The sequence below is a fragment of the Electrophorus electricus genome, chromosome 3 (assembly GCF_041902795.1).
Source record: "Electrophorus electricus isolate QZ-2024a chromosome 3, ASM4190279v1, whole genome shotgun sequence".
Classification (NCBI taxonomy): domain Eukaryota; kingdom Metazoa; phylum Chordata; class Actinopteri; order Gymnotiformes; family Gymnotidae; genus Electrophorus; species Electrophorus electricus.
The window spans coordinates 36,561,949-36,585,977 of NC_137499.1; the positions used below are offsets into that span (position 1 = coordinate 36,561,949).

General features: G+C 44.9%; 3 protein-coding genes across 4 annotated transcripts in view; 2 read left to right on the forward strand and 1 right to left on the reverse strand.

Annotated features, from left to right (window-relative positions):
* Positions 1-5: 5 nt before the first annotated feature.
* scpep1 (serine carboxypeptidase 1) lies at positions 6-4,186 on the reverse strand. Its single transcript, XM_035532232.2, has 13 exons — positions 4,042-4,186; positions 3,498-3,631; positions 3,244-3,333; positions 2,959-3,114; positions 2,624-2,698; positions 2,362-2,434; positions 2,130-2,167; positions 1,792-1,920; positions 1,521-1,608; positions 1,298-1,408; positions 861-998; positions 481-644; positions 6-204 (listed from the first exon to the last, which is right to left on the reverse strand). Exons 1-13 carry the CDS (start codon positions 4,103-4,105, stop codon positions 142-144), a joined length of 1,323 nt encoding a protein of 440 aa, XP_035388125.1. The 5' UTR covers positions 4,106-4,186; the 3' UTR covers positions 6-141.
* Positions 4,187-4,357: 171 nt separating this feature from the next.
* coil (coilin p80) lies at positions 4,358-7,364 on the forward strand. Its single transcript, XM_026995932.3, has 7 exons — positions 4,358-4,618; positions 4,770-5,856; positions 6,093-6,182; positions 6,353-6,400; positions 6,619-6,688; positions 6,861-6,949; positions 7,160-7,364. Exons 1-7 carry the CDS (start codon positions 4,368-4,370, stop codon positions 7,217-7,219), a joined length of 1,695 nt encoding a protein of 564 aa, XP_026851733.3. The 5' UTR covers positions 4,358-4,367; the 3' UTR covers positions 7,220-7,364.
* Positions 7,365-7,714: 350 nt separating this feature from the next.
* rab11fip4a (RAB11 family interacting protein 4 (class II) a) overlaps positions 7,715-24,029 on the forward strand; it is a 46,241-nt gene continuing 29,926 nt past the window's right edge. Inside the window, exons 1-3 of one of the 2 annotated variants that reach the window (XM_035524650.2) lie at positions 7,715-8,031; positions 17,612-17,699; positions 20,866-20,951. In XM_035524650.2, the coding sequence (XP_035380543.1) occupies positions 7,879-8,031; positions 17,612-17,699; positions 20,866-20,951 (327 nt within the window). In that variant the 5' untranslated portion in view covers positions 7,715-7,878. Of the gene's footprint in view, positions 8,032-17,611; positions 17,700-20,865; positions 20,952-21,439; positions 21,463-24,029 lie in introns of those variants that run through there. The other variant, XM_081711353.1, reaches the window with a different exon arrangement.

Genomic DNA, 24,029 nt, shown 5'->3' on the forward strand with positions numbered 1-24,029 from the left:
TCAGACAATTTTTAAAAAAGGATTTATTGTGAAGACCAGCACAAATAAAAAATTCCATTTGGTTTAGCTGTGAGAATCAGAGGTGCACAAGTAAAATCATATTTTGATGCGTGTTGATTGTCCAAAATGGCTTAGACTCCATCACGCCTGCAGAGTCACCATCTTCATCATCCTCAGGGCCATCTGCGCCTGATCAGAAGGGATCTACCATACAGAAAGAAATGGTCAGAAACACCAGCCTCCTGTTGTCCAACCGTCAAATACACACGTCTGTGTAGTCTAGCAAAAACATTGGTCTGACTCAAAAACGTTTGAGATGCAGCTAATGTACATGGTCAAACCTATAATAGTATATAGCATAACTATCAGGATTTTACAGTGAACTCGCATGAATGATTTCAATTGTGGGCTCAGTAGTGAATATTCTATCTTGATGTGCCTCAATTTAAAACTAAAAATCAGTCAGTTAGAGCCGATTACCATGTGGCCAGCCTTGAGGATCCAGTAGAAGGCAAAGTTTTTGTAGATCTTGAAAAAGGCTCCAGTTTGTTTGGCTGCAGCTGGGTCTTCTAGCGCGGTCCACTTCATCTGGTTGAATGCCTGGAGTCCATCCCATTTCAGCTTCTTAACCCACATCTCCTGACCTGGGAACAGGCATCTTCTCACTAGATCCGCAAAAATGTGTTGCTCCCTAATGCTGTAACTGATTCATGATAGACCCTTGCTACTGGAAGCTATGGTTTCCCATTATAACCTGTTCAAGCAGCCCCATAGTTCACAGACAAAATAACACAAAGAAAAATGTGACATACATAGTCTTACATTCCTAAATATCATCATGTATGGATGATGTGGTTTACCCATAGTGTCCACAATCAGGTCCAGCTGCCCATTGTAAATCGTCACATTGACTCCTGCAGCCAAAAGCTGATCTACGATGTCTATCACAGGCTTCATAAAGTCTCCAGCCATGTTGACAAATACAGCCTCAGCCTGGCCTGACACACACACACACACACACACACTTACTTCTATAGACAAGTGACAAATGCTGACATTAGCATTCATAATATCTGTGTAGAATTTAAGGACAAGTTATGAATTATGTTATGAGAATTATATGGTCCTTAAGTAAAGAACTGAAATAGATATCTAATAAAAAAAAATTGTAGTATCTATAGATATAGACCAATATAAATATAACTGCTTCTGTCCCATCCATAGGGGAACCCACTGTTATAAATGAATAAAACAGGAAGTGGGCAGGGCAGATAGACACTGAAGAATGTTTATTTACCTCCCCAAGTAACACTTTTTGGAATGATACCAAGCTTCTTCCTGATTGGCCCGTTCATCAGTTGCGCAAGTGAGTGGCGATGCAAGGGACGAATGTGACGTTTTAGGGAAGCTGTGACCAGAAGAGGACATTTTTGAAAACATTTTTCCACTCAGAGTAAGTGCAGAAAATCTCATGGGGGGGGGGGGGGGAATGCATTGATTTGAAAGCTGTTGTGTCTTACACAGATAGCCATGCTCTCCTACAGTGGACTTTACCAGATCGCTGTCGTCTTGGGTGAGGATGTTGTAGAAATTCACACCATTAGTGTTCTGTAACAGAATAATGATGTGGAATGGGACAAATCTACAAGCAGTGCATTTTAAAATCAAAACACCAGCAACAATAAAAATCATTAATTTTTAATTTTCTTGCACTGTTGGCTCAATGCAGTGGAACTAAGTTTACAAACATGTGTATGAAATGTGGTTGGTGTGCAGTGCCTGTGGCCTGACCTGCTCCACTACACTCTCTGTGTTGGCCCACCACTTGGTGGCATTCTCATACTGGCCCTTCTCCACCAACTGCTGCACGGTTTTTGCTGCCTGCATTACCTCCTTCAGTCCATAGTCATCCAGCAGGGACTGGAGTCACACACACACACACACACACAACTTTTACATTTGTGTACATGCTGATGGCTAATAATAGTTCACAGTTGAAATGTTTCAAGAGAACTTTGGGCAGCAAGTTGGGTCATTTCCCCAACTCTCATAGTTGCAGTAAGAGAGCACCATCTAGTGGATAGTGCATATTCCAGTGCCGATTCACAGTCATGTGGTGTGCTACTCACAGTACTGTAGAGATAAGGTCCCCAGGTCAGCACAGAGTCTGCAGGAGAAAGAAATAATGGAGAAAAAAACAAAACAAATGTTGAACCAAGACAGCATATGGATGGCTTCATACAGCAACAATATGAGTGTTTCTTTAGAGGACCTCGACTGTAGAGCTACTCATCTCGCTATTCTGCTTGGTTCGAACAAGGAACATTTTATTCATTCATTTTATTTTTAAAACACACCTACCTAAAGGAGAGATCCAGGAATCCCCCAGTGCTACACCGGCAAAGTTACACTTGATGGAACCTTTCTGAATAGCCTACGGAGCGAAGGTCATCCCCGATAGAAAGATTTAAATCAGAAAAAGCAATGAAAGTCCAAAATGACAACAAAAGGTTTGGAGGGCTTTTGAGGACGTGCACGCACACGTGGTGTTCCTCTCTAAGTCACATCAGCCCTGTGCATGACTATGAATGTACATGGAGTATTGATTCATCAACATCTCTACCTTGATGAGCTCCGCTGAAATGGCAGCAGCCATTTTCCCTCCGTAAGACTCCGAAAATATGTAGAAAGGAATGCCCTACACGGAAGGAAGAAAGCAGCCCTGGTGGCACGTTACTCCCTACTAAACAGGGATCGTGTAAAGGGAGAGGCAGATGTCAGAAATGTATTGGTCATTTCTGTTCATGTCATCATGCTGTCCAGTGTGGACCAGAGGAGGATGGGTTCCCCTTCAGTCTTGCTTCCTCTTCACCACTGTCGCTTGGTCTCTGAGGGCTTGGACCCGGACACTCGTAAAGCTGCTTTGTAAATAATTAACGTTTGATTGACTCAACGCACCTGAAACTCAGACTTTTCTGAAAAGAACTGCCGGAGGAGGACCATCATGTCGGCTGCCACCATGGCAACGTCCTTGGTGAGGGCATCCGGGGAGTCAGTGTAGCTGTAGCCAGTGCCCACCGGGTTGTCCACAAACAGAACACTCGCTGCCCTAACCTAACACACACACACACACACACACACACACACACACACACACACACACACACACACACTTCTAAAGTCATTCAAACGTTCAATATCACCAGATTAAAGCCTGATGCAAAACATATCCATGCGTTTTACCCAGGAGGTTTCTCGTGGTTTAAGGTCAGTGTCAAGAGGACCGATTTCTTCAAAGTTTCCAAAACCGCAGCTGGATCCTCCAGGACCCCCCTGTTCCAAAGGAACAACTGCTTTAGGCGTGATTAGATTTACTCAAAGAACTCAATACTATCCAGTGCACAACAATCAGACTCCATTAAGTCAGTCAGACTGAGAAAGTCCAGGTTGGTTTGTACAGACACAGCCAGCTGCTGAAACACTAATTATCTACACACCTGAAGCCACATGATCAGCGGCAGATTTTCGAAGCTGGAGTTGTTTGCAGTGTACAGCCACCAGAACATGTGCGCCCCCTCTCGGACGTCCACATAACCCCACGATTCTTTAGCTTGGACGGGAAGCGGACAGCCTGTTACGGGAGAGGGTACGCTAAGACATTAAAATACATTTTAGCCTAGTGAATTACACAGAAGATATCGTTTTGAATTTGAACAAAGCGCTGTAATGTGAAGAAAGCATACTACACTGCCGTAGCTTCTACTTGCTGGAACTTTAGGAACGAAACACTGGATGCAAATGCAACGATAGCCTCAAGTTTCACTCAAGCTCATTCTTTCGCTTTCGGCATTCGCGACACAGTCAGCGTACCGTGGGCACGCAAACTACAGGACGATTCTGTTTCAAAACCGAAAAGTTTGCAGTGTGAGAAAGGGGCAAAGGTGACTAACTCAAACGGTAGCAGTGACTGATCAGAGATTCAGAGATGCCTGTAAGCAAACTCCTAACAGTGCGGCAGAAGAGAGACCTGCCTTGGCATACCTCTGTTAAAGCCCAGGACAAACAGCACGGCAACGCCCAAGCAGCAAGACCTCCACCACGCCATGTCTCTCTCTCTCTCTCTCTCTTTAGGTGAATTATAGATCAGCTCCACAGAACCAGCACCGCGACCGAGTGGCTAAACGTGCAGCTTAAACCGACGAGACACCATCATATGACTCCTTGGTCAGCTGACATAAGCGAAGAATCGGAAGCGTTTCCCTGCGAAAATGCCGGCAATTTTCTTCCGCGCCTATAGAGGGCGGTGCAGTCATTAAAAAAGCGGAATAAGACCGAGAGGTTAAGCGATTCGTTCTCCATTCACAGAAATGGCTGTCTCCTGTCTGAACGCGGTTCGAGTTAAATTGTATTTTGACTATCCTCCACCGTCGTTGCCCGATTGCCGCATGAGCTGGCTGCTGGTGGACTTGAACAAATGTCGCTTAGCGGCAGACCTAGCGAGCGTGATCAGGGAGAAGTTTGACTACAGTCGCAAAACTGTTTTAGACTTGTTCATTGAAGACTGTTACGTTCCTCCGTCAGAGAGCATCTACGTGGTTCGGGACAATGACAGCATAAGGTAACTGCAGGTCAAAGTGACCTTATAAGCCTGCTAGATTCTAGTTTATTACACTGTGTTCAGCCTTATGGGTATGTTTTTGGGTGTGGGAGAGTTGTGGAAATCTTTGGCAAAGCATTTGAGATGTACTTAATCCTGTGCTTATTGATAGGGTGAAGGTTTCCAGTGTGTACTGGTCGACTGCAAATTCGGTGGAGCATCACAGTACTGCAGGTAAGAAGAGATGTCGAGAGGAAGAGGAGGAAGAACAGGTGGAAGGTGCATCGCAAGCACCAGCGAAGAAGGAGCACATAGAAAACCAAGTAAACGGTTTTACTGCACCTGCTGATAAAAGCAAGAAAAAGGGGGTCAAGGAGAAGAAGAAGAAGAAGAAGAAGAAGAAGAAGAAAAAGAAAGAGGAGGAGCAGACTGAGCATGCAAGCGTCGCTGCCTCCGAGGCACAGCCGGCCAGAGGTAGTAACAAAACCCCGACCTCCACTGTCTCTGCCAGTGGAGAACCAGCAGCCTCGTGTGGGAAACCTAATGAAACTTCAGACTCCTCAGACAGCAGCGAGGAGGCCCTTCAGAAACCTCCTCCACCCAAACTCAAGGCCAGGGCCGAGAAGACAGCAGTAGCTAGGCGGCCTGCTGCAACTGCAGGATGCCTCGGCTCCTCGTCGGAATGGTCGTCCTCCGAGGACGACGCTGCACCTGCAGCGGGCAAAGTCCGCATTCCTGTCAAGCCATCCGGGTCCACACTAAAAGCCTCCGTCTCAACCAACTCCAAAACACCACCCGCGGTGCGCCCACGGCCTTCATCGGATTCGTCGTCGTCGTCGTCGCCGCCCCCTGACGGGCCACAGGCTCCAGCTGAGACGCCCCCTGCTGCTGCTTTATCGTCCCACACAGAACAGGGTGGCCTGACCACTCTGTCCACCCCTGTAGCTAAAGAGCCTCAGAGGAAGCCTGAGTGCTCTGACTCCTACAGCAGCAGTGAGACGGAGCTGGTGATCAGGAGGCCCAATCCAAAGGCCATGGGACTTACCCCTGCTGGAGTGGCCCATCGCGGGGGTGGAGCGGTGGGCCGAGGACGAGGGGACCCGCGGGGCACGGAGAGGGGCCGAGGTCGAAGTGGGGGGAGGAGCGGCTACGGAAAGGCCAGGGGCACTCCTTGGAAACAGGGTTTTCATTCCAACTATGAGGGCGAGGAGCTGCAGAGACGACAGGATTTTCAGACCAATAAAAGCCTGTTGCTCCAGGTACATAGCAAAGTGTAACGCAGGTCAAACTCCACAGGCTCGCATTCTTAAGGCACATGACGTGACCCATGACCTCAGCACTAAGCTAGCTAATCACCAAACATGTCCAACAGACCTCATTGGTCCGGGTTCCTATCCATATATCCGTCTATCTATAATCTATTTTGACACTTTTGTTCCATATTTGTGTTTGTCTCGTACTAAATGTGAGTGCATATGCTGTGTGCATACTGTAGAACCCAGCAGAGCCCGAGCCCAGACGAGACTACAGCGTTTTACCTCTCCTGGCAGGTCCTCCAGCAGAGGGACAGATGATCGCATTTAAGGTTCGCTTGGAAGGGAGACCTCGGGGCTTTGGCTTTTGGTCCAATATCTCCACTGGGGATAAAGCTTTGTTTAGCTTATATGTAGAGTGAAACAGTTTTTTATCTATTACAAAGAGATCATTCTTTCATCTGACTTTGTATTTTAATCAGGTCTTTCTTTTGTTTGACAGCTTCTGGAGCTCACAGAGAGCTACACACCAGAGGTTTCTGCTTATAAAGTAAGGTTTTTTTTTTTGTTTTTTTTTTTTTTTTTTAAGAAGTGTTTGATCTTAAAGTTTTCTAGAAAGGTATCATGATAAAGTACATTTCCCAGTTTTTTAAAATTGAGTTCCTTGCAACGTCTTGGTGAAACTAAAGTAGCTCTACACATTAATTTGTAGTGGCACTTGTGTTTTATAGACCAGTTTGCAATAAAATTTTTTTCTTCTTCCTACAGGAAGCGAAGATAATTGGTTTTAATCATGCCACTAAAATGATTGAACTGGAACTTCTCTCCCAAACTCCAGGTAAATGCTGCTGTCGTGATCTAAGGGTGTATGTTTTGTAATTATCTCCACCAAATTACTGATGACCTCTAACCTGGAAATTGCATGTGTGTGAACACACTGTTGAATCTTAACTTTGCTCGAGCTATGTGACGGCTGTTCTCTGATAGGTCAGCTTGCTTGTGTCTCATAGGCCGATCTGAGCCCGGCAAGTTTGACCTGGTGTATCAGAATCCGGATGGTTCGGAGAGAGTGGAGTATGCAGTCACGCATGGCTCTCAGGTAACACCCCTGGTTTGTGCTATTGTGGACTAAAAAAGGTCTGTGGTGATAAAACTCGGGAGGCCTTGTACAGCCCATGCAATTTAAATAAATCTCTATTATAACTCAGTCCCCCTTTAGTTGAAGTTCAAGCTTCCAGCTCTTTGTGAAATGTGTGTGCTTGTGTTGGGCCGTGCTGCAACAGCCCTGTCTTTGATGCCTCCTCTGCAGTTGACTGAGCGCTGGGATTCTTTGCTCGAGCCAAGGCTCATCGTGGAAAGCACGGGCTAAAAGGCGGAACGTGCCGGCAAGCTGCCACGAGCTAGAAGAATTTGTTTTATTGCAGTTTTTCATTCTTAAGTGGCACTTTTGTATTATAAAGTGTTTTAAGAAAATTGCTGTGTATGTATTAGTTGAATAAATGTTATTTTATACACATCTATAGAAACTTTTTTTTTTTTTTTTTTTTTTTTTGCTGTAGTAAAACGCATCGTACGGTTGTGTAAGCATTTAAAGACGCAATTCATATCTGCCTACCTGAATAGGCCTCTCGTGCTGTTTTTTTTAATTTATTTTTAATTTATTTATTTATTTATTTATTTTTAATTTGTGGGGGTTATTGCTCAATCACCTGGTCCAAACGTAGAACACAACTGGTATTTTGAACAACGCTTGCACCATTTTGGACGTAGCCAGTTCGTGAACTGTGAGGCATTATCAAATGAGACGTGTGAACCGTCCCAGCGACCCTGCTGGCGGGCAGGTGGTCCACGCCGCGTCCCGTGACGTCACGCCGCGTCCCGTGACGTCGCAGCCGCCTCGTCCAAAGATGCGCGGTCCGTAGCAGACCGAGGAGCGCGGGGATGACGGTGCCCGCGGCGGGCTACCGCTAACCACGGTGTGTTGTCGTTATCATCTGCGACCCGAGCCTCATCTCCTGTTTCGCCGCGATGGACTGCGCTCTCTTCCCGGACCAGGCACAGCTCCTCGTCTTTCTGAAAAAGCTGAGGGAGGTGTTCGACGTGTGCGACGAAGACGCTGACGGGTACGTTCGGGTTGAACACTTCGTGGACCTCGGGCTCCAGTTCGCGCAGGGAGACGAGGTAAGCTTCTGTAAGATGAAAATGATTTACTAATGCCGGGAAACAACAAATAATCGCCTGCGTTTTTCATTTGCGAATGGCCGGTTGTTGTCCAGGTCTGGCTTTGCGTCTTCATCTGAGATTTCCATAATCCCTGGAGAAGAAGCGTGCGTTCGTGGTAGTCGAACAGGTTGCTCAAACAGTTCAGTTTTTATTCAGGCTGTTCGGATTCGCTCAGAAATTCATCCGACTTGTCGATCGACACAGGCCTCTGACGGCCACTTATCTCTTAATGACGGACACTTCTGTTTTCATGTCCTCATAATAATATAAGACTGTCTACATCTAGCTAGAGTCAGCAGCGTTTTAAGAATGATATTTTCACGCGTGTATGCATGAAAATGCTTTTGTTTCACTCATACTGGTAAACTGTGATAACCCTGAAAAATACGAGAAGTGTACCAACACAGCCGGGAGTTATGAATATATTAATATAAATAATTCACTCAAAATCGTAACGTAATAATACCACAGCTAACAATATTTCTAACCTGTAGCCAAAGTATTATTATTATTATTATTATTATTATTATTATTATTAATAATAATAATAATATTACAATAAATATGGTAATTCTAGAAATAAGCATTATGCTTAAGTTCTGAGAAATTATTAACCTACCTGTTTTTTTTTAATTTTTTTTATTCCTTATGTACGAGAAATAAATGGGTTTGTAGCATTCCTGCAGAAGATGTTTTTAGAACTTTGCTCTAGGGTTCAGCGTTCTGGAGGATGAAGAAGAACAAGGTGCCATATTGGTTAGAAAGGTGTTTCAGTCCAACTCTCTGGGTCTGGAGATTGGTGTGATTAGGAACCACAGTGTTGGCAGGTGGTGTTGACCACGCTCTTAGCACACTGCTTATTCCATAGTTGTCCTTCTCAGTGCTATCACTATAACTAGCATGGCAAAGCAGGTTTATTTATATAGCACTTTTTTTCTTCTTTTTTTTTTGCTTAAAAAAAAGATTATATAGGACCTTCCATATACAAGGTGATTGTAAAATAATTGTAAAAAATCTAATAATTAAATAATGTAGTGAATTAAATGAATAAAAACATTAGAATAGAAACATTAGAGTTAAGCAAAGGGAAATAAAAATTAGATCAAAAGGTTATTAAGAGTGCAATGGTACAATAATCAGTGAATGGCTGAACTGTCTGTGTTTAGCTGCCATAGCAGCTTAGAACTCCAGAACCATGCAGCTTGAATACAATTTCATATCCATTTAAATGCAGTATCAAGGCAATAATCAGTCTTTTGTGTCTAGAATGATGAAACAGATGGTATGTAGTGTAATGTCCAGAGACAAGCTGCATTATTAAAAATACAATGGCGCTATGTTGCATTAAACAGCTGAATATATTTAAAGATACCCTGGGGATATTCTGTAGTTATTCATTCCCATAGACTCATTCTTGTGATGGCACTGCAGTTATACTGTAATTGTACTCATGTTATGCACTGTTTAATCTGTATCCTTTTAAACATAATTATACCTTTTTTTAATTTTTTTATTTTTTACAGTTGTAGTCAACTTTAAAATGTAAAGATGTTTGTGTGTGTGTGTGTGTGTGTGTGTGTATACATTTTGTTATATATAATATGAAGATGATTCTAGGCAGTGTACTGCAGTGTACTGTAGTAAGAGATGTAGAGATATTAAAAACTGTGGTCAAGTACACAGAGTTTCCAAAAAAACAGAACATTTCAGACAGAGCTCCTTCATCAGCCGTGCAAGCAAAGTGAACAGCTGATAAAAGACCTCTGTCTGAAACGTTCTGTTTCTTTGGAAACTCTGTGTACTTTACTACAATTTTTTCTGTCTCTCTCTCTCTGTCTGTCTGTCTGTCTCTCTCTCTATAGGATACTATTTTCTATAATGGCAAATGGGTGCAAATACTTTGCAGAGCACAGTCTGCACAGACTCTCCCATTATATTTGTTTTATTGCAGTCTGCAGAAATTGGTCTGATGGGGAGAATTTCTCCATCACCTGTGAGTAATGGGCCATTATATTGTGCATGGCTCAAATACTGAGTTGATTAGATTTCTAATGAGAGTTCAGATGTGTTTTCTATGTTGACATATTTGGTTCTTCACTCCAGAAGTGCTTATTTATATGCAAACATCATCAGCATAGCTCAGCATCTCCACAGCAGACTTTGTCTTTTAATGATTTGATTTCTGTGTGTGTGCTGTCAGTGACCGCCTTTACCTTATGTGATTACTAACATTCATGATTGGATTGCAGTAAACCAGCTGCAGGAAGAGGAGGTAATGTGAGCCTAACTGACTCTTGTAAAGAGAAGACCTTTTCCAAAGCAATCCAGTTCAGTGTTCTGTTTTGAAATGCGTTGGTGTGTTTTATTTGACTGCTGGTGGCCCTACTGGGTTGAAAAGGTAACCTTCAGTGAAATGAGCACCATCACCAACAACACGAGTGGGAACGATGATGGCTGCAACCGTTGCCTCGTTAACTCTGCGTTTGTCGTCTGTTAAGACGTCCATTACCCAGAAACACCTGGCGCTCACTGGATGACCTTTCCCAGACAGGCACTGATGGCGTACTTAGTGATTATGAGCTCCTTCATTGTGCCCTAGCCTGTGATGTCCCAGGTCATTAGGCCTGTTTCAATGACTATGAAACCATTGCTCCTGCTACTGTGGATACCTGACAGTGGTATAATCACAGGGGAACCTGGGGGAAAAAGAGCTTATTTCAGGGCTGAAAAGATTTGAGCAGAATCTGGTGTTGAAGAAATTGGAGCGCTTCAGTGCATTGCAATATTGGGTGTCTCAGAAAAGACTTTTTTTCTGTGCCATCTATTCATGTGCCTTAAATTGTATATGATGTCAATTCATGTTATAGTCACTTGTACTACACTTGTAATTGTGTTGAGCATGTGTTCTGAGTGGAGCTGCTGTAAAGGTGCTACATGGGAGAGGTGTTCCTCCACAACCAAATAGGTGCCAGAGTGGCACTGAGACTTAATGTAATTACTTGCATTCTGGATAAAAACAATGGGCTCTTTCCTACGTGGGTTGGAAAACTTCACTGATGCAATGAAAAAAAGAAGAAGAAATAAGTAATTGGTGTCTGGTGGTTTGTTCTCTATTCACATGTTGTGAATTGTTAATGAAAATGCCTCGTTATATAGGTTAGCTTAATTACAGCCAGAAGCCCAGACATACCTTTAGCTGTTCCTGTGACTTTTGAGCTAAGTTGCTACATTGGCTGTTTCAATGAGATTCACAACCTCTCATTTCTGCTGTCGGTGCTCTGGACAGGGGAAAACCAGGACGGATTATGCACGAAGCACTAAATCTTATACAGAAAATAATGGCTCTGTGATAGGTGCTAGTGGCTGGAGGTTAGTTGTGCGTAAATGGGGCCATGAGCGGTTTGACGACTCCGGGCGCCAGCTCTTCCTGCTTAGCGCTGGTGTTGACTGACCGAGATGCTATTTCATGTGGCCAAGCAAAGTTTTTAATTGCGTTTTTTTCCCGCATTTATTTTAGTCTAGTCATGTGCATGCAACCCCTGGACATTAGGACTGAGCCATGCTTGTGCCAGTGCAAATTGCTCACCTTCCCTACTTAGAGCAGACCAAGCAGCTAGTGGGAGCTCAGCTCAGATCATATCAGATTGAAAGCCCGTAATCTATGTTGTGGGACGTTAGAGAGGCATGTGCATAGGCCCGTGGTGTTAGTCTGAGTGGGAACACGCTGCAGACGTGACTGTTTAACTCGCCAGCTTTGGTCCAATAACATCAGACTGAAATAAACCTGCAGAGGGATGAGCAGTTGAAAATGACATTCACATTCCCACAGCGGCGGTGGCCGGAACTCTACGGTGCTCTCAGGAAACGTTCGGGTGTTGTAATAGGGTTACTATCACCACTAAGAGAGTTGTTAACAATGATACTATCTCTACTATGGAGGAGAATTCCAGTACAGATGTACAGGAAGGTGAAGGGAAGGAAACTGATGTTAGCCATAGGAATGATGCCCAGCACGATGGGGAGAAACAGCTGGTGAATGAAAAAGGAACTGGGCAGAAAATGAAGGTAAGCTGGCCAGGTACAGCAGACAAGGTGGTTTGGAGGTGTGTTAGTGACAACCTGAAAAGGCACAGTGGCTGTTTTGAAGGGGTCATCTGAGTGTAAACGGAATATCTTAGGTAAGGTTATTTATGAATATGGGATGATTTTGCACTCGGATAATTTTGGAATTTTGCAGGAAAAGGGGAAAAAAAGGCAAGGCGTGATAAAAACAACACTGCAAGTAGAAAGACTCATTCAGGAGTTGAGGTCACTTAGAAAGCGGTGGAGGTGAATAGAGGAGGAGAGGAGGGTGTTAATGCGCTGCACATAGAGCTGAAGGGAGGTTGGCAGTATTGAGGAGAGCAGAGGGCTTGAGGAAAAGGTGGGGGGATAAGGAGCGTGCTAGAGCAGCTTTCTTTGGGAATCCAATTAAGTTTATGAAGACCTTTAGTAAGGAGACATTTGGGAGGTGGAACTAAGCGTTTAGAGCAGCGTATCCATGTTGTGTATCCTGATAAGGATAAAGCAAAAGAGCTGGAGTTTCCAGGAGATATTCTGCCAGTGGGTGACACAGAAGGGCAAAAGGCTGTCAGCCCACCAAAGTGGAGTGAGGAACAAGACATGGGGCGTTCTGCAGCAGGACTTAATGGCCTGTTCTCATGCCAAGAGAGCAAGACACTGTGGGTAAAGAGCAGTTTTGGCCTATAAGCTTTCTTCACGTAGAGGATTAGATTTTCTTTAGTGTGAGTGTACAGATATTGCATGCGTATTTGAAAGTGAATAAGTGAATTGACGCATCAGTGCACAAGGTAGGGATTTCTGGCTTTGCAGGTAGTTGGGAGCATAGCAGTATGATTTGGCATCACATTCAGACAATGAAGATAGTGAGCAGGGGCCTACATGTGCTTTTCCTGCATTTGACTAATGCATCTGGCAGAGTTCCACATATCCTCTTCTGGAAGGCATTTGGGTTCTTCAAGGTACCAGAGAGGATTACTAGGCTTGTTGAGGCTTATTTTGAGGATATTAAGTTTTGTTTTCATGCACGAGAGTTTGTTACATCCTGGCAGTGACTGGAAATATGTATAATGGCCATCTGTACCATATCAGCGTTTCTCATGGCGACGAAGGTGGTGGGTTGTAGGTGGAGGGAGGGTGCAAGGTGATGCCCAGCTCTGTCCTGTCAGGGCATAAATGGATGACACGACAATGCCGACAACTCATGCGCCAGGTATCTGGCAGTTGCTAGAAAAGACGAATGACGATCTTGGGTTGGCAAGGATGAAGGATAAAACCAGTGGCGTGGGTTTCATTTCACCTTTGGTGGGGGCATCACTCACGTCACTCAACCTAACACATTGTATGAGTAGTGTGAGCAGGAATTACTGGAGTTTAAGTCGATGGTATAGTGCAGCAGAGCTACGGGCCTGAAGGAGGCAGTGGTGGAGGCTGTTGTTGGCACTGAGAAGTCGTTCATACGGGTAGACTGGAATTGTGGTGCCTCTAGTTTGACGTGCTGCCTCATTGGCTTTGACTGTTTGAGGATGCACCAAAGCAGATCGTAATCAGGTACTAGGGTTCACTAGGCTTGTTCAATAGTAAGTCAATCGCAGATCTTAACTCGTCCAGTAGTGATACAAATAGTTTGGGAATGAGGGGCAGTGTATTGGAGAGTGAGTGAAGGCTATAAATATCAGTGTATGGATTGAAGCACGAGAGTGCAAATCGATAGCAGATGCAGGTAACTACAGAAAAAGCTACAGCTCTCGGTGTATGTTGCTTTAAGAACTCTGAGGATGGATATTATGCTGTAGTCTGAAAGTGAACAGATTAGTTTATTTTATTGTTAACTATTCTATTTGAGAATTTGGTTGATGAAGCATTCGAAAGGAAGAAGCTGGGGTTTGCAGACTTGGTGACGGAGGTGAGAGAACATGGGAGGAAGGCATGTAGAGGTCCAGTAGACATGGGTACTGTGGGAGATGTAGCTCAGTCTGCCACATATTTGGTTTTAAAGGTCGTAAGCTATGGGCAGCTGTGGAGGACTGTTCTGTTGAAGCTGAAAGGGCAGGTCGGTGGCTGTGGATAAACAGAGCACAGGCCAGTTAGGAGAATGCATTAGAAACTTGGACTAGCTGAGGTGTTGGGTTTCTCAGGTGTGTGGAGGACTGAGCAGGTGAGTGGACTGCCGTGTCATGTCGTCGTCATGTCTACAATGGTAGATCCAGATGGAAGTTGTGGCACTGAGTGCGCGTTATCGCTGCCCGTGTGGCTGGATATGGCCGTAGTGTTTATATTGGCAGGCCTGTATGGATTTTACGGGTTAGGAAGTGGTTGACTGCATGGGAGCAGTGCAGTGGGTAAATGGAGGGAGATTAACTCGGTGTGTGCTGTTTGTGTTGTGTGTAAAGTCCATATGGAATTGGTGGCACAGAGCTCGCATTAATGGTGTCAGTGGGACTGGGTATGGCTTTGGTCACCAGAGAGGCCAGTGTGGGTTTATGACTAAAGAGGGATTTTGGTTGGTTTAAAAGTGAGCTTGAAGGGGAATTGGTTTGTAATGCCAGACCTCACTGTTGAGCCTTCTGGAGGTTTTGTAGGCTCAATTCAGTGAAACGCAGACGAAGGGAGGTGCCTGCCTGATGACCCCTGTGAAGAACCACCGCTGTTGTGGTTTCTTTTATGAAAAGAGAAGTCTATGCCCTATGTGAATCTCTAAATGTTTAGCACAGGATATCTAACATCTGTATAGATAATATAATTGTATTTACAGATACGGTTAGATACTGTGTGTGTGTGTGTGTGTGTGTGTGTGTGTGTGTGTGTGTGTGTGTGTGTGTGTGTGTGTGTGTGTGTGTGTGTGTGTGTGTGTGTGTGTGTGTGTGTGTGTGTGTGTGTGTGTGTGTGTGTGTGTGTATATAAAGGTCTTTTAAACTTTTTAATATATTGAGTCATCAGACCATGACTTCAGTATCTGATTTCCTTAGAATATTCTTTTTAAACAATTGCTCTAAGACATTCATTTGAACCAGCACAGCAGCTAAAAATCTTTTTTCAAAACCTTATAATATAGCCTACTAAACCTGACAACGATTAAAATAACTGTGCTATTATGGTATGCTAGAGATACCAGTCCAAAGCAAGATGGCTTATAGCTTCATTCATCAAATATGAATGTGTTGCCTCTGTTTTTAGGTTTTTAATAAAAATTAAATTTTCAATAATGGCTAGTTAATTTCACAGATCAAGAGGTAAATCAAAAGTGCAGCTAACTCACCCCACGGACACGTACAACGTATTGTGTATGGTGCCAGTGTGACCATATGGAACCCACTACCCAGCTGGAACTGATGTCTTACAAACGAGCCTGTGTCAGCGCGTGGCCGTCGGTGCTGACCACTCACACACACCCTACCCAGTGTACGTGTGTGTAGTTACACACACTGTGTGTGTGAGAGTAGCAGGAAGGATTTCTCCATCTCTCGGTGCCTTTTCTGACTTTGTACTCCTCTGCCATCAACCTTCCTTTTGGTCTTTTCACTGTTTTATTTAACTCTTTTTCTCTTGTTTGTCTGCCAAAACCTTCCTCCCATCATGCCCTTCTCTTAGGCTCCAGTCCTTCATATTTCATCTCTCATCCCATCTACATTTCTCCAATGTTCTTTCATCTCTCTTCTTTTTGTTTCCCTTTATTCCTCCCACGTGCTCTCTACCCATTTTTTCTCTTTTCCTCTCATCTCCCTCGTTTTCACTGTGATCCTGTTTTTTTTTTTTTGTGTGGGTGAACATCAGCTTTCCTGAGATTTTTTTAAACATGTTTAAAATGTTCTGGCTGCCCATACAGGGGTGTCTATAGGGACCCTGCCCCCCGTACATGTCCCGCCAGCTACCCAATGACACCCTCTCTCTCTTCCCTTATCTCACCGCCCTGTACAATGACATGCCCCACATGTGCGGCCCCTCCACAATGCTACGTCCGCTCACCTTCTCCACTCCGAGAGCCACTGGTCACCTCTGCTGTCATTAGAGTTTGTTTATGCTTGCTCATGTATGCGAGAGCCGTTGATATAAGAAACAGCTATTTTGTAGAAGACAAACCGCTTTGGCGGGGGGCAAAAAACGTGTGTAGCATCGAAAAACGGGCAGCTTTGATGTTCAATGCTGCTTTACAGAACAGCATCAGCTGCTGTTGACGTGCAGTGTTTTGTGCTTATGTAACATGCCTCACTGATGAATATGGAGTGGCTGTGGGATGCTAAAGATCAGGCTGCTCCTGCACTCTAATGGTCTCCTGGGTTTGCACTGCACTGAATCTCAGGGGGACACAATTTATAAAGCCTATAGGAGTGCAGTATGCAGACTGGGCCTTTTACTGTATCCACACACACACACACACACACACACACACAGGCACATGATGACCTCTGCAACTAATTCTCCTGTACCTACACACACAAACACACATGCAGTCATACAAACACATAGTTGCAGTCGTACAGTGACCTCTGCTACTATTCTTCTGTACCAAGACACACCACACACACATCTGTCTAATGTTGACCACTGCAACCACTCTAATGCTCTGTCAGTCAGCAAGAAGTGTGTGCTGCAGAAGATGATGGTTATTTAGCTTTCTCCTCTGCACGCAGCCTGCAGCTCTGCTTGGGTGACGGACTTTGAGGTCTCAGAGACAGTATCCAGGGTTTTGATCTCCACCTCCAGATGTGTGTGAGCTTTATTCCAAAGAGCCTTGTGACCTTTCAAGGTCCCGCTCCATGTCTCTGTGTCCACGGCAGGGCAATGAGTCACACTCAGGTTTTCAGGATGTGAAGTTCAACAGTGTTAAAAGCACTAAAAGACTTAAGAGCTCTTGGCCTCCTCTGGGTGAGTATATTTAGAACAGGCTGACATCTTAAAAGAGGCGCGTGAGAGCGCGAGATGTTGGGTGTGAAGCAGAGCTCTGATTTGCCTCTTTGTGGAAAAAGGTGCCGTCTCTCTCATCTGCACCGTGTAAGGGCATTTTCTTCCTGGTATAACTTTATCCTACACCTAAACGTACACAACGGCTCACAAGAAAAATGCTGTGAAATGTTGTTAAACGAGTGTCATGATGACCTTCCCTTTGTGTACCTCCGACTGAAGAGATGGTGTGTTGGGATGTGCTGTGAAGTCATGGCCAGTAACATATTAGCATTACTGTGTGCCACTGAGCCAGCTGTCAATTTTTCTGTGTCCTGACGGCTACTGACAGGAGACGGCTCTGTCATCCTATCTGTCTGTCACTTTTCTCAACGGGGAGCATATTTATACACCATATTCCCAGTTTGATCATGTTTTCACCAGTATTTATTTATTTGATTCAGTATTTGTGTGTTTGTTATATGCACGCTCAAGTGGATTAAAAACATGTTGCTTGATGTATGTACCATGTGGTGGTCATTCTTGCTGCTCTCTTGGTTAATGGGAGTTTGGATGCGTGTTTCTGCATCTCTCACAGGTGAAGAAGTTCGCCAGGTACCTGGACCCCAATGCCCACGGCCGCATCAACTTCAAAGACTTCTGTCATGGAGTGTTTGCCATAAAAGGTGAGTGAGGTTTTCACTCCAAGAATAATTCACTCTTACTCCTTTAAAGGAAGTCCAAGAATAAGTTGACATTCTGAAGGGAACGTTTGCATTTTTGAATATGTGACATTTCTGCACAGCTAATTACATGAGTCGCTGGTTCAGTGTTGCCTGTCTGTTTTCTGGATGCGCAGGCCAGCCAGTGGCTAACAGCAGCACACATCTCTCTTCTTATGCCTGGTCACTGGTCATGGATGAATCGCAGTGCTGAATGCTTAAGGGAGAGGTTGGTTGCTGAGAGGAAGAGCCAGACCCCAGCACCAGAAAGGATATGGTGGGGGGGGGAGACTTTGTTTGAGTCGTTATTCATGTTACAAAGCTTAGAGCTGAGCTAAACTTACACTGCACATGTTACTGTTTTCATGTGCTAACACACAGTTCAGCTGACTAGATAATTATCAAGCCTTTAATGAGCAGCGCCAGGAGTGTTAGAGCAGGATCTCACACACACACACACACACACACACAAGATCCAGAAGACCACTGAAGGGGAAAGTGCTCATTTACACTACATGATACTCTCAAGTGTGTTTACACTACATGATACTCTCAAGTGTGTTTACACTACATGTAAACACCAAGTGCGAAACTGTACAGATCCATCTCCATATCAGGCCTGGTTTGAGGCTGACGCCACCTCCATATCCAGCCTGGTTTAGGATAATGGCACCCAAGCAGAGGAAATTATGATAGATTGTACCCTTAGAGGACAGTCAGACAATCATGTAATTGTAGCCCTGAAACATTAGAGTGGTAATCAACCAGTGGGGCTGTTATTTTGAGTTAAGTGGGAATCCCCCATTGGCTGAGATGCATAGCGCTCTATGGAAATTACATTTGTGTTAATTACACCTCTCCATGGAGCCAAAGGAGTGATGGTGAGCTTTTGCCAGGTAGTGGGTCCTGTAATCCCCTCCTAACTTGTTTACTAGATGTAAAACAGCACAACTGAATCAGCCACGCCCACAGAGGGCCGGTAACCAACTCAAGTCTAAGTGATGGAACAGTTCCATTACTGGTGGTCAGCATTTGCGGTGCTGAAATCACCAGACTTTAGGTCAGTCAGTACACACACACACGTATACATACGCACACAAAATGTTATGATTGGTGTGTTTATGACCTCTGTGTCATCCAGTGTCAGCCCAGGGAAGATGGGTTGCCTTTCACAGTGACTTCTCTCAAGAAGCTCCCCCTTGCAGCCAAGGGAGGTTTTTGTTTTGTTTTGTTTTTGTTATTGGTTTTTTTTTAATCAATCAATTAATTAATTAATTTGCCATTGTCATTGTCATAGGGCCTAGACTTAGATACCTGTAAAGTTTTGTTGATACAACATCTGTTTTGTCAAAGACACTATATAAATAAAACTGAGCTGAATAAAATTATAGCAGAAGGGAATAATTATATTGTGAGAGTGCTAGAAAGATGCACTGATCCTGTTGTAGACAGCACCAGGAATCCTCACTGTCTCCCTGTTTTGTTTCCTGGCCCTGACAGCAGGTGTCTGCGCATGTTCCGCCCTGTGGGAGGGGCCGTTGAGCAGCAGTGTGCCACGTGCATATGGCAGACAGAGCCACTCCAGGTCCTTGGCAGCCTTGGGCACTGGAGTGCTGCATGTGCAAGCAGAGTGCCAGGCTGGGTCAGCGTGCCCCTGCCAACGCACCATGCATGGGGCTAAAGAGGAGCACGCAGGATGCAGGCGGATAGTGGAGGAAGCAGGCATTGCGCCCAGATGCCCATGTGAATGGACCGTGTGCTTAGAGCATGTATTGTAGTTCCCTACAGCAGCATGCTGACCCTTCCCCTCTCTCTCTCTCTCTCTCTGTATGCCAGTCCAGACCAGCTCTGTTAGTTTAGTCAGCCAGGCAGGTGCTCATTTTGGGCCCTGTAAGGTTCTGCTTGGCTTTCTACTGCAGGGCTTCAACTTGACGACTTATGTCATTGTGGTGTTGGTGCAGGCAGGGTGTATCTGCCTAGTTCATATGTGGGGTGCTAGGTTGAGGGCGGAGCTTTTTCTGTGCAGAGGGCGGAGCTTTTTCTGTGCAGAGGGCGGAGCTTTTTCTGTGCAGAGGGCGGAGCTTTTTCTGTGCAGAGGGCGGAGCTTTTTCTGTGCAGAGGGCGGAGCTTTCTGTGCAGCTCACTGTATGGCACAGTATGGAATAGAAGCCGCTGAGATATTCAGTTAGCATGTGACTGGATGTGAAAGCTGAGTGTTGATTTGTAAAATGTCTTTGGATTCTGAGAAAGCTATATAATGTCTTTCATCCATTCATGCATTCACTTAGCAATGCAGGCAGTTTTGCTCATCTGTTGAGCTTTGCTTGTATTAATGGGTATGTGTGCTTTTTCAAATCTGAGTTTGGGTTGTGTGGGTGTGTATAAGAGAGAAAAACTAGAAGCGTGCTACCCCATAGCACATCTACAGAAAAGATCTCTATCTGATCATATCATTTTCTTTGAAATGTTAAAAGATTTTAGTCCTAATAGTCCCCTTTTCCGTCTCTGTGCTTCCATCTGTCCTCCTGGGTGTGGGGGAGGTGGGGTGTTAGAGTGGGCGTGCCCGATGTTCACAGTGACTTATTTACTGTGTGTAGGAGTGGAAAGAAGATATTCTCAAGTGACTAACTCGGTACACAAGGCTGACAATGTTGTGTCAATGTGCTTTATATCATACAAATGACTGAATCTGCTGATAACAGTCTAGATGCTCTACATTTACAGCATCCGGCAAATTAAGAGTTTTCATAGTGGCTTACGTTACTGGGATGGTGCACAGATACACATCGGTTTGCGTGATCCTTGGGAGTAACAGCCCCAGTCTTGGCAGCGTTAGCCTCTGGAGTGTAGCTGCAGTCACATCCCCTAACCTACTTTTTTATCAGTGAGGTTACTGAGGCTCAGCTAGGGAAGTTTAAAATGTGGCAGAGGCCACACGCATGATTTAAACACAGGGCGTGTACTCATGAACACCTTGGTGGAGTTACAGACAGATGAGTTAATATGTTGTCATACTGAAGAATGGCAAAACAAAATCCAGATATGATGGAGTCGCGTCGTCCTTGTGTGATGGCGCTCGCACACTGCTTGTTCCATCCGTGCGGTTGACTTCTCCCTCCCTGCTCTGTAGGCTGTGAGGAGGTGCTGAGGACCGTCCTGGGGACGCCCACTATCGACAGACAGCCGTACCAGACAGACGATGGCTACTACTACCAGGTAGGTGGGTGTAGGGGGTTTTCAAATAAGATGGCTGTGCAAATAAGATCACGGACCCCCTAAAGGTGAGGAGGCGGGGCGAATGAGATGAAAACACGGCTTGGGTGTGTGTGTGTGTCTGGCTGCATTGTGGTGGGACTGGGTGCAGGGACTGTTCCCCATTAGAAAGTTGCAAGGGGAACAATTTTGGTCATTACCTGTGCAGGTCAGATATAGACTTACCCAGGAACATGAACAGCAGCTTGGCTGGTTAGCTGATGGTGGGGTTGGTTAGTGTGTTGGTTAGCTGATAGTGGATTTGGATAATGAGTTGGATAGTGGGTTTGCTAGTGGGTTGGTTAGTGTGTTGATTAGCTGTTAGTGGGTTGGTCAGCTGATAGTTGGATGTTGTTTACTTTCCTGTAGCAATAAAACAAGTGGGTTGATTTCAGCATTGTCATTTCAGATCTGTTCCCAGTATCTCTACAAGACAAGATGTTTCCCCTTCATTTTGTGAAGTGTTACTCTCATGGTGGGTTTTATGAGACAATGTTTTGATGTAGACTTCTGTGCACGAAGTCAAAACAGCTTTGAAATCGCAGAAACTGACCTTATGACTGTGTGTGCGGCATCATGGACCCAGCACTCAATGTGTGGGAGTGTGATGGAACACAGTCAGTACAACCAAACCTCAGCCCTGCTTACAGCTCTCACTCAGGTCCTGGACTGCAGTTAATGTAGAACATGGCTGCATACAAAGACCCAAGCACACCCCTCACCCACACACAAACGTGCATCCATGTTTCTTTAAACACACTCTTATTTTAGGATCAGAAGTGCCTAGCTCTGCTCCTGTAAGGCTGGAGTTCAACACACTCTGGTGATTTCCCTGGCCGCACACACCTGTGACAACTCTTTCTCCTTATAGCAGAGGAGGTGTGCTCCTTTGATATGGAACGTGTGGTTTGGTGGAAACATTCCCATCTGCTGTCACTGACTCCATGGCTATTTATCCTCACTGCACCTGAGGAGGTAGAAAGTTGTCAATCTGAAGGCGTTATTTCACAATGTGCTGCACGATGTGCACAGGAGCAGCATGTGAAGACATGCAAGTCTCCATCACAAACGCTTCACAGATTGAGGTTCTTTGCATCTGACATTTTTACCTTGACTCTGTTTTACTTTGTGTGCTTGTGTTACAAACACAATAGAAGCACTGAGCAGATCTCAGTTTTGTACTTCTACAACAAACACGATTCACCTTTCCTTTGTTTTGCACCAGAATGAGCAGTTGAATGTTGTAACATCCTACCTCCACTAGGTGGCAATGTTCAAATAGGCATAGGGTATGGTAACACTGCTCTGATGCAGTGCCCATCAGTACAGACAGAACTGGTGCTTGTGTGTTTTCCATGTTCTGTATCATGCATTCATCAGACGGTGTGGTGTGTCACGCACACCCCAATACTCACTCCACTACTTCGTGTGTGGGAGGACAGAACCACCCTGTGGCATGCCACGGTTCAGGGTCTTCTTGCTCTGACAGATCATGTTAAGGAATTTGGGTTCTAATGGCGATGTACTAAAGTGTAGTACATTCTGATGATGCTATCTTAAGGCGTGTGTGTGTGTTCTGAAGGTGTTCTGCTCCACTGAATTCTGGATATGTTGCAGTTTATTAAAAATCCCCCCTCCCCCCAGTTTTTCTCCCTATTTTAGTCATAGCTAATTCCCACCCAGCAGGTAATTCTCCCCTATCACATGACAACTGCTTTTCAGGGGATAGCCAATCACATCGTTTCAAGATGCAGCTCATGCAGTGTCAGGGGTCACACCACAGAGGGTGGTGCTATCTAAGCCCTGCTGATGCATGAGCTCACAGACGCCCATGATTGGCCAGTGTCGCCATGACTGACAGAAGAGAGAGAGCATGCCACCCCTCCATCCCTGAAAAGACAGCCGATTTTGCGCTCTCGGGCTCCAGGCTTTGGATGGCTGTGGCGTCATCGGGGAAACGCTCGACCAAACTCTCGATCAGACTCTCAGTCTCTGGATGATGCGGCGAATGATTTTCTGTCACAGCAGGAGCCCAGTTTGTCGAACGTTTTGGTTATAGGGCCAACCAGAAGTGAGGTAGAGTGACTTAGGCAAGACGTAGTAGTTGGTGCTGCACAGATAGAATGAGAGACAGAGGCAGACAGACGGAGGGAGGGGTGGGCCTCCTGAATGTCAGCATCCCTTTGAAGCCTTTGAAGCGTGCGCTGGCGGAATAAGCTGTGTACGTCGTGAAGCTCGTGAGAACTCCAGGCTTATTGAGAGCGGAGGCGTTGCTCTCCGTGGTAGGGAGAGGGAGCGATAACCACACCCTGCAGATCAATCTGATTGCACCTCAAGCGCACGGAGCTTTCACACACGAACGGGGATGCAGGAACAAAAACAAACCACACAGGGTGTTTCACCCAGAGGAAAAAAACTTGACAAGCATGTGACACGACAATAAAAATGGTTCAGCAGTGCTAAATGAGGCTGTACTGTGATCATATGTGCTGTCATTTGTGTGTGCGTGCATGTCCCACTGAAATCGAAATGAGCAGGTGCTGATTTTATCTGTGTGTGTGTCTTTAGTGTGTTTCTTTAATGCCAGCTTTTACTAAAAAAGAATGAAACATTCATGTTTTGAGCAGTTCAGTTTTCTAAGATTTGTGCTTTCTCCTTATTCCAGTAGTGCGTGCAGACCTCTGTTATTTCAGAAGTGCTTGTAGATCTGTGCTTTTTCCAGCAGTATTTGTAGATCTGTGCTCACTGTTTTTATTTTAGCAGTGATTATAGATGTGTGTTTTTTCCACAAGTGTTTGGAGATCTGTGCTCTCTTTTTTTTCCCCACCAGCGTTTAGAGATTGTTGCTCTCTGGTCCGCTGGCATCTGTCTTTGGCACACACTCATGGAGTTTTAAAGCGCAGCAGTGCATAACGGCAACTTTGTGTGGTTTTAAAATGTACATCATAAACCACCAGTTGTTTACATGATTTTGGTTTTATGGACTTTAAGAGTTTGTCATTCATGCCTTACCATCTGTCCAATAACAATTACAAAGGCTAT